We start from the raw sequence: 10052 nt of genomic DNA, 5'->3' as shown, positions 1-10052 counted from the left end.
CACTCGTATATATACATTTTGGTGATAAGGAGTTTTGACATATTGCTTTGTTGGTAACCACTGAGATGGAGATAGAAAGTAGATACCAATGGTTTTTTTAGTATATGTAGGGTATTTGATCCCTATCAATCGATTAATTTCGAATATTGCAGAGACAATGGTGACTCTCTCAACCCAATTTACTCCATTTGCAATCGTTAAAATTTAATTACATATTAGGCATCATATTAAAAATATTTATAAAACTAGCACCTAGTTTTTTACACGTTTTACAAATTGTCATCGGGAAATAAAAATGAAAGGATGTCTCATAGGAAAATAAAGTTTGAAAAGGTAATATTTGGGGAAAATCGCCCTTTGTTTCTAGTAGCTTCTTTTTCTTTTCTTTTCTTTTTGTCATGATTATTATATATATTTACATTATTTAGATTCACCCTTTCACGTATAGATGGATGCAAATTTAAACATGGTTAGATTTTCTTTCAAATATTATAATAATTATTAGGATAAAAAGTATGGCCAAATATTAAAGAGAAGTAAATCGCTTAAAATAATAAAAGATTTATTAAACATTTAATAAAGAATAGAGAAAAACAATTTCATTTAAACTCAAGCGAAAATACCTTCCATTCTCTATATACGTCGTCTCTTGATAACTAGTGTAATGAGTTAAAAGTCTGGATCACTCGTATATATACATTTTGGTGATAAGGAGTTTTGACATATTGCTTTGTTGGTAACCACTGAGATGGAGATAGAAAGTAGATACCAATGGTTTTTTTAGTATATGTAGGGTATTTGATCCCTATCAATCGATTAATTTCGAATATTGCAGAGACAATGGTGACTCTCTCAACCCAATTTACTCCATTTGCAATCGTTAAAATTTAAACTCCTAACCTTATTTAAAGGATTTAGTGTCTCATTCTACTGGGCCAATTGATTGTTAGGAGATACTAATGGGTTTTAAATTGTTATAATAATTACAGTCCTTCCATTAGGTAAACAAACTCTGGGACTGGGTAAACAAACTCTGGTTGCCAACTTTGCTTGCGAAGCAAAAGATAATAGTGTTGCCAACTTTAAAAACTAGCAGATAAACTTACATCATTCAATACCGAGTCTGCCAGTTTTAGGGCCATCACGACACCTGTGGTTATCGAGACTAACTGTAAGGTTCCTCACTCAAAGGATGCATGGCTTTCAAGCACTCCTTTACCCCTGTAAAGTTAAGCTTACATATCAGTGGTGACGATACAACTTATTGTTTTAGTGTTTGAACTTCAACCAGAACACATTCAACAAAGTAAAAGAAACAGATGCTTATGAATATAGAGTGGAAAAAGGAACAATTGAACTTAAAATTTATATTAAGAATCCACTTCCTGTTTGAAATGGCCATGAGAACTTTTAAGTGTCCTGGTGTATGCACCATTCCCATCTGTAGAAGTAATCACATGAGTGACATCTGGCTTCCAAAACTTGGATACAGTTGCACCAATCATGTTCGCAAACTTGATCAAAAGGAACTGCAACAAGGTAAAACAATAAATATATACAATAAGAGTACATTGTTGTTAAAATAAAAAGCCTATTCAAGGATATCTTATCAACGAAATAATCTCCATGTAAGATACTATGCGTCCATTTCCAACACCAAAAAGATCGATTAAAATAAATATATATCAGTTTCACCTTTCAACATGATAAAACATAAACAATTCAAAGATACAGTACTTAAAAAATAACTACTCAAAACTTATAAATGGGTCAAAACAAAAATAATAGGGTTTAGAAATAAGATAACCCATATACTAACCTTATTTAGCTCCCAACAACATTTTATTACTTGGATGTTATCAGGGTTAAGTCCCCCAAAGTCCAATGGCATAAGCTGATATGGTTCCCTCTTCACGTCCCCAAACACAATTTAATTACTTGGATGGTTTTCCTTGATAGGCTTCCAACAAAAGAAAGGTTACAACGCATGGGTCTCCTTAATGATTGTCATTGTGTTTTCTGTGGTGCTGCTATGGAAACTAGGAATCATCTCTTCTTCGAATGTCCTGCAACTAGTTCATTATGGACTGCTGTCTTCTCTCTTAATGGTTTGCAAAACAATCTGTTGTCATGGAATGATCTCCTTGCTTGGGCTGCTGCTAAATGGAAGGGTAAATCCCTTCTCACATACATTCTAAAGATTGCTTCCAATGCCCTTATCTACTCTCTTTGGGAGGAACGAAACAAAAGGATTTTTCAAGAACGTTCAAGAACCATTGAAGATTTGTTTCATGCAATTAAGGAAACAGTTGGTTTTCAATTAAGGGAAGAAACATTAATAGATTAGATCCCACTAATATCACTCTTTGTAACAATTGGGGTATTATTTGATTTCTGTAAATTTTGTAATTAGCATTCCTTGTAACCTGTAATTTGAACACTGATTTTGTAGCATTTCTTGCTCTTTGGGTAATATATGATTGAATTATCAAAAAAAAAAAACAAATAGAAGTAATTAAATGAAAATTACCTCGATCTGCAGATTGGTCTTTGCAAATAGGGCACTCTGAGCCAAACTCAGTTCTGGCTATGCACGTACTGTAACAATTTCAAAAACAAAAAAAAAAATGAAAAGAAAGCAATGAAAACAAAAAAATTTCAGAAGTGAAGATAAAGATAGAAGGAGAAATGGTACTAACTCGCAAAACAGATGGTCGCACGGTATCAACAATGATCGTTTAAACAAATTCAAACTGTCAAGATAACAATTTTTAATAATATCAACTTCAAAACCTCAAATTAAAAAAACAAAGAAAACACAGCACAATGAGAGAGAACAAACCAGAGAGGACATTTAAGCTCCAGACCCAGTTTTTGAAGATAAAGAGCCCAAGGATTCATAACTCTATTAACACTCTGCTTAGTTGAAAGATTCATTATTTGCTCAAAAGCAAAAATGAGGGGAAGTCGATAAATGAGAGACTTATAAGGAAAAAGAAAAGGGAGAAGAAGAAACGAGACATACCTTAGAAGACGACCGTCCGCCTCGCCGGTGAGAAGGATTCCAAACAGTCGTCGGTGTGGAGCAAGGACGGGAGAAAGAATTTACGGTGTTCTCTGTGTGGAGCAAGGGCTGCGAGAAAGTTTTGGATTTCGACTTACCCTTTTTCAAACGGTAAGTCGAAATACCGTGTTTAAACCAAAATTTTCTATTGACTGTAAAACGTTTTACGTTGACCTGAGATTTTTACGCGAACCAAACACCTGAAAATAGGGAAAACATTTTCCGTAAAATGTTTTCCCCTTTCCAAACAGACCATAGATAAAATCATGTGGAACGCATTCAACATCGGGTCAGAGCTTTCGCAGCCAGCCTGGCGAGCAGCCCCCCCCCCCCCCCCCCTTTGTCCCATCTTCCAGCAAACCTCTCTTGCAATGCGATAGAGTCAACTGCAGATTATGACCAAGGCAAGGCATTGCAAACCTCCCAATTTGATAAATAAAATAAATGAAGAGATCTCCTCTGACTCTAAAGTTTTAGTTATTTCAAAATTAATAAAATCTTATAATTTTCACAGACGAGTTAATACTCTACATTTTCAAATACGGAATATTGTCTTGCACCTCTATAATCATGCCTGAAAGAAGTATAATGTTGGTCGTCCATTTCGTAGAGAAAAGTGGGGGCATTCCCACATTATGCTTTCTTTCTCCAGACAAAACGTCCAAGAGACGAGTCAAAAATGGTTAAAAAAATAAAAACCAAATCAAATTTAATTAATATTATTTCTATAAATCAAAACGAGTGATGATTGAAATATAAACAAATTAAATAAAAAAATATTTATATATGAAGAAAAGGAATGACGTTGGACATGAAGTTGTATTTAATTTACCAGTAAATAAAAGAAAAATCAACAAGTCAGTCGTCGCAGAGGGCCCGTGATTTAGTCAACGCTTGGCTACTTGTTATATGATTTTTCGAGGAAAGCCAACGATGAAGGAAGATAAATATAAGCTACAGCGTCTCCAATTATATAAATACTTTGCTTATACCCTCGTTAAGATTCAGTTTTGGCATCTCGGACACACCAACACAATCTCTTTCTTCATTTGCTTGGAAGCCATGGCTGCTTTTCAAGAAGGTTTAAGCGAGGATGCTTTTGTACTTAACCCAGAAAAGGCAAGTTTGTTTGATCTGCTGAGCCTACTTTTGTCTCCTCAATTGGAAAACAGAAGATTCATAGATTGTCCTGGGAGTGGGAGCCAACATCAAAGCTTTCGGAAGCGATGGACCATCTTCGTGTCTGTTATTGTTCAGAAACTCCTCTTTTGGGCAACGAAGCCTATGGCCTTTATGGGGAATTCCATCGAGATGGGGCTTAATCTCTTATCTGCCAACGCTGATCCCTCTCATCTCCTACTAAATCTTGCAACAGGTAAACTAGTTGATCAATTTTATGACCTGACCTTTGTCTGTATTCTTTAAGAAATAATTTCGGTATAGCTTGTGAAAAATATCTAATCAAACTTGGATGAAGTTGAGCTTGTTTTTGTCGCTTAAAAGATAAAAAAAAAAAAACAACGATTCATAGACTCGGTTTTATGGTACAGGGAAATTAGAATGGCCAAAGAGATCATCGGCGACTTTTACATCGAGCATAGGAAGCACTGACGTCCGCACTGAATTAGATCAAAGCATTAAAGCTGGTGACCCAAAATACAAAGCATCACTGTCTGCAATGGCTTCCAAGATATCCTATGAGAATGAAGCCTTTGTTGAAACCATAGTCACCCAACTTTGGAAGGTAATGGTTTTATATGATTGGATTTCTTTAAATACAAAACTTATTGTTTCTTAAAAAAATAACAAACATCTTTATTATTATGGGTGGTGCAGATGAAATTCGTGAAGTTTTATAATTTCTGGAACGGTATGTATTTTTCCTTTTTCATTTTAGAATTATAAATTGTCATTGCACATTTAATTTCATCTGCTTTATAAAAAATATCTTATAAACTTGTATTGCAAGTAAATAATGATGTTATTTTAAGTCAATATCAACGATTTGAAATTTATAATGATGATATGATTAAAGAAAGCTATAAGTTACTGACTTTGAAACTCAGGGAGGAAAGTGAAAATTAGAAGCCAAAATATTTAACTTTCTGTATTTAAATTTACATCCTTTAATTTTCATTTAAATAAGTATTTATTTTTAATTAATATCCAAAATTATTTTTAAATAAAGAATTGTTTACTTACATATAAAATAATAGTAGTTATTTAAGTATAATAAAAGTATAAATATGTAATAAAAACCATTTTTCAGGAAAAACCATTTAAGTATAAGATGTTATGGCTTTGGCCTTTGAATAGGTCTTCTTCCGTTCCGGCCGTCTAAAGTCAATCAATAAAATAAAAATGAGAAAAAATATAGTGTAAAATCAACATGTTGGATAACTTGTTTTTATCCCCCTTTGTGTTGGGCGCTATATATTGATTAAAAATGCTGATCCTTGGTCATTTTGTTTCATGCAGATTGCAGGGAACGTGATTCGACCCAAGCGTTCATTCTCCAGGACACACAAGCAAACCCCAACCTGTTTGTGGTTGCATTTAGAGGTACAAGCCCATTCGACGCCGACGACTGGCGAACCGACGCCGATCTTTCCTGGTGCAAGCTTGAAGCCATGGATAACTCCAGGGCCCATAACGGTTTCATGCAAGCTCTCGGCTTGCAAAAGAACAAGGGTTGGCCTGAGGAAATCGAACAAGTCAACAATGGCGGACACCAATTTGCTTACTACACTCTTAGAGAAAAGCTTAGGGAAATTCTGCAAGAGAACGAAGAAGCGAAGTTTATACTGACCGGACATAGTTTGGGTGGGGCTTTAGCCATCTTGTTTCCTTCGGTGCTAATGTTACACAAGGAGAAATGGTTGTTGAACAGATTGGATGGGGTTTACACCTTTGGTCAACCAAGGGTCGGGGACGAGAAATTTGGGGAATATATGAAGGAGAACATGAGAAAATTTGATGTCAAATATTTCAGATATGTTTACTGCAATGACATGGTCCCTAGGGTTCCTTACGATGATAAAAACACCTTGTTTAAGCATTTTGGACCTTGCCTCTTCTTCAACAGCTTCTACGTTGGAAAGGTACGCCACAGCTTCTATGTTCGAACCTTATACTTTTAGAGAGAAATCTTATCACTGAGGTCACTTAATGTTTAATATTTGAATCGTCTTTATGCTTTCTATTTCGGCGGTGCAGGTTTTACCGGAGGAACCGAACAAGAATTACTTCTCTTTGCTATGGGTGATACCGAAGGTGGTGAACGCAATTTGGGAGCTTAATAGAGGCTTCATTTTGCCTTACATGTACGGTCCAAACTACAAGGAAGGTTGGTTTTTGAGATTGTTGAGGTTAACTGGGTTACTGATACCAGGATTGTCTGCTCATTCCCCTCAAGATTATGTCAACTCCACTCGATTGGGAACCTTGCCGGATAATCAACTACGTGTACACCAACTTACAAGAGATTGATGACATCAATGAAAACAGATAATTTATAATTTATTTCAACTCTTCAGTTCTATCAGTTGTAAGAAACAGTGCAAAAAGACACGATTGATAGCTCCGTTTCCATTTCCATGGCAAACAAACATACTGTGAAAGGGGAATAAAAATTAAGTATTAGTCTGACACCCGATTAGTTCATTATCCCTCGACTTAAATATGTACAACACTTTGAATTCACCATGGACCTGTCTGTGTTCGGCGCAAGCATCGCTTCTTTGCTCCTCGTTGCATTTTCATCATCTCACATTCCTGTGGTAATCAAACAATTTAAGTAAATATTTCAGAACATTCATATATACATAGTGTTCAATTAAGCAACAAATCAGAACATTCATGACAAATGGTTAATCATATACGTGGAGCTTCGAAGGAGTTTCATGCCATACCATACATCATAAAAACAGTATGATATGAGAGATCCATATCATACCAGTGAAAAGAAACTAGAATGACAACGTAATAGATTAAATCATGGTGAAGCTGACAGAAAAACCAGGGAACATGGTGTGGACGACGATGCTTAGGGTATCAAACAAAAAGAGACATCGAAAGAAAACTTATGAGCACCTGATTTTCTTGTAATTTCATCATTTGTGCCTGCAGCAACCAAGAACAGCCAATAATTAGTAATGCCAAGAACCGAATGCGCTGAAACAAAGGGAAAGAACATACATGTTTCTTCTGCAATTCTTCGTTTTCCTTGTTTAGCTTTGCAACTTCTGCTTCCAATTCCGTTGTATAAGCCTAGTTGAAAAGCAAAGAAAGCAAAATTGTAAGAAACATGAATTCCAGACGAACCACTGGATGAAATTGTTCTGATTTGCTAGAGTTAGTTCTTTATTATAAAATCTACAAGGTCAAGCGTGTTGACCAACACCAATGGTTTCATTGATTCTCTTGTGATGGAGCTTCAAAATGATCCATCACCTTGCAAGTTATAACAAAGATCCTTATAACTTGTCATGAACTCGACTTCTCAAAATTGTTAATCTCTTCTCATGTCAGATAGCTATCAATGGCTAGAAAAACTCATAAAGCCATAACAGGACCAAACTGAATTGGAATTATAACTTGAAGTTTAATAAAACCAAAGTTCAAAATCTGTGAGACATCTTGGCACCACAAATTAAACGCAATTTCTTAATGCGGAAGTCCCGTGCAGTCTAGTCTATTTCATAACCAACGGTTATGTGCAGAAAAATTCTCAGTTACAGGATCCAGAGTTGACATAGGCAGGAAACGTTATCAAAGGAACAGACTATAACAGTTTTGGATAATGCATATTCCAAATTATATGCCTTACTCTAAGATGTACTAATGAGCTATAAAGATGGAAACATTAGATGAAATCAAGAACATATTGACCTGCTTTCGAGCTCGTGATCTTGCAGCGGATTCTCGGTTCTTAATCATTCTTCTCTGCCTCCTCTCAGCAACCTTTTCCACGGTAGTGGATTTCCTACCCCTCAAACTTCCGTTAAACACATAAGGAACAGGTGAAACAGAGGAAGTGTCTCCACTACTCTTCCCAATCCCATCTGATGAAAGCTGGTGGTTAGCAGGTGATCCAGTGGCTACACCAACTGCCCCTCCTAAACCTATCCCTCCACCACCACCCTGGACAAGACCATTAATTAGTCCCTGACCACCACTTTGCAAAGGCATCTGACTTCCATATTCCAAACCATATTGCTTAGGAAAAATCGGTTGCCTCTGCCGTTGTTGCTGATGAGTTTGCTGATTAGGTAACTGCTGCTGGTTTGATCCAACTCCGTTCAAAGCCAAATTGGAAGGTTGAATACCAATTTGATTACCATCATTAGGAAGCCAATTCCCAATCAAATTCAGACCTCTTCCACCTTGTTGAAACCCAATTCCAAACCCAGCATTACTCCCCGCTTGACGTAATTCCCCAAAGAAGCCGCCATTAACGTTATTAAGCTTCCCGGACAATTGGGTATTATCCTCTATAACCACACCAGCCCTCACCAAAAACTCCTCCAGTGTAACCTCCCCAAGAGTTTGCTGTCTCTGTGGCATATTATCAGCCACTCCAGTTCCAATCTTCCCGTCTTTCCCTACAGAGAACTCCTTTGACATATCTTTCCAAACTTGATCCACAGTTTTTTGGCTAAGCGTCCTTGGCAAAGTCAAAGACCCTTGCTTTTGTAACCCGCCATTTGCCTCCAGGCCTACGCTGGAAGAAGCCATTGTTTGAGTTTCTTCAGCGCTCCAAATGTTCTTCAACAACTCATCCATGTTCATTGACCCGAAATCCTTGCCTATTCCACCCATTGTGCTTTGGAACTCATCAAAGGTCAGAGAATAGATTGATGGCTGTCTACTTATTAGATAATTCCTGGGAGGCTTATTATCGCCTCCACCGCCGCCGGCGTCAGCTGACGGCGGCTGGTTACTTCCAAAGTTCTTGAAGCTCATGTTTGTCCCCCAATAAAATCTGGGTAGAGTAGTGTAAACAAAATGGGATCAAGTCAAGATATACATATTAGGAAACTTTACAAATACAGTTGAACAAAGTAAATAAGAAAACTCCTATATAATTATATTAGGAAACATTTTCTATATATGGGATGTTCACGTTTCAACAAAACTAAACAATCAAGATCATATAAAAACAACTATCTAATCCTTACCGGTTTTAACTAAGAAAGATCACCAAAATCAACCTTTTTTCCCCTTTTCGTCAAGTGCTGGTAAAATCTAACATTTTCATGTATCTAAACAAAATCTCTGCTTTCAACAATAAGCAAGTTGGAATTTGAACCCCCAAAAATACCACAAAGTTTAAGATCTTAATAGAAACATAAGCTTTTTCTTAACGTACGAAATAATTGAAAGAAAACATAAAAGATTCGAACCCAAAATAGATAAATCATAATTAGGACAAATTAGTTGATTAAATAAAAGCTAGGGTAAACTAATAAAAAATAGTCTTTAAACTTTTATGGATCTTGCATTTTGGTCATTAAACTTTTAAAAGTTACAATACAATCATTAGACTTTTAATTTGGTTTCATTACGTTAATTGTCGTCTGTTGTCGGTAAGAAAAATTGATGTGACGCATTAAAGAGTCTTCTTCATCGTATTACCCATGTCCATTTCTCCCGTTCCCATCGATGATACTATTCATCTTCTTCATCATTGAATAGTTCTCGGATCACTGACACGTTCTTCCATAGTTATTGCCATTAAACAATCCGATTGTAGTTACAATATATGAAAATGATTTTGTTTCTTTGCATTCTAAATAGTTCTCGGATAATCCAAGCACTATTTTAATGATGAATAAGATATTATTTTATGGAACTGGATAAATTAAGGAGGATAATGTGATGAAGAAGATGAATAATGTTGGAATAGACTTTAATGTGTCAGATCAATTTTTCTTAACATTAATTGATGATAGTGACTGTCTGTAATTAAAGTTATTTAAAAATTTAA

General features: G+C 35.9%; 2 protein-coding genes and 1 long non-coding RNA gene across 3 annotated transcripts; 1 reads left to right on the top strand and 2 right to left on the bottom strand.

The window, feature by feature from the left end:
* Positions 1 to 927: 927 nt before the first annotated feature.
* On the bottom strand, positions 928 to 3151 carry LOC120157559. Its single transcript, XR_005519147.1, has 5 exons — positions 3026 to 3151; positions 2843 to 2916; positions 2700 to 2753; positions 1820 to 2598; positions 928 to 1529 (listed from the first exon to the last, which is right to left on the bottom strand). It is a non-coding gene; the product is annotated as an uncharacterized LOC120157559 (long non-coding RNA).
* Positions 3152 to 4039: 888 nt separating this feature from the next.
* Positions 4040 to 6586, top strand: LOC120157599 (triacylglycerol lipase OBL1-like). Its single transcript, XM_039168692.1, has 5 exons — positions 4040 to 4439; positions 4615 to 4808; positions 4901 to 4934; positions 5543 to 6165; positions 6281 to 6586. The coding sequence occupies exons 1-5, from the start codon at positions 4127 to 4129 to the stop codon at positions 6551 to 6553; spliced, it is 1437 nt and encodes a 478-aa protein (XP_039024623.1). The 5' UTR covers positions 4040 to 4126; the 3' UTR covers positions 6554 to 6586.
* A 31-nt stretch (positions 6587 to 6617) lies between these two features.
* Positions 6618 to 9459, bottom strand: LOC120157600 (ABSCISIC ACID-INSENSITIVE 5-like protein 5). Its single transcript, XM_039168693.1, has 5 exons — positions 9244 to 9459; positions 7955 to 9047; positions 7262 to 7333; positions 7157 to 7186; positions 6618 to 6838 (listed from the first exon to the last, which is right to left on the bottom strand). The coding sequence occupies exons 2-5, from the start codon at positions 9026 to 9028 to the stop codon at positions 6764 to 6766; spliced, it is 1251 nt and encodes a 416-aa protein (XP_039024624.1). The 5' UTR covers positions 9029 to 9047; positions 9244 to 9459; the 3' UTR covers positions 6618 to 6763.
* Between the last annotated feature and the right edge of the window lie 593 nt (positions 9460 to 10052).

The sequence above is a fragment of the Hibiscus syriacus genome, unplaced genomic scaffold (assembly GCF_006381635.1).
Source record: "Hibiscus syriacus cultivar Baekdansim isolate YM2019G1 unplaced genomic scaffold, ASM638163v2 tig00111273_pilon, whole genome shotgun sequence".
Taxonomy (NCBI): Eukaryota; Viridiplantae; Streptophyta; class Magnoliopsida; order Malvales; family Malvaceae; genus Hibiscus; species Hibiscus syriacus.
Note: the sequence above shows the minus strand (reverse complement) of the source record. Positions and strands in the feature narration are given on the sequence as shown.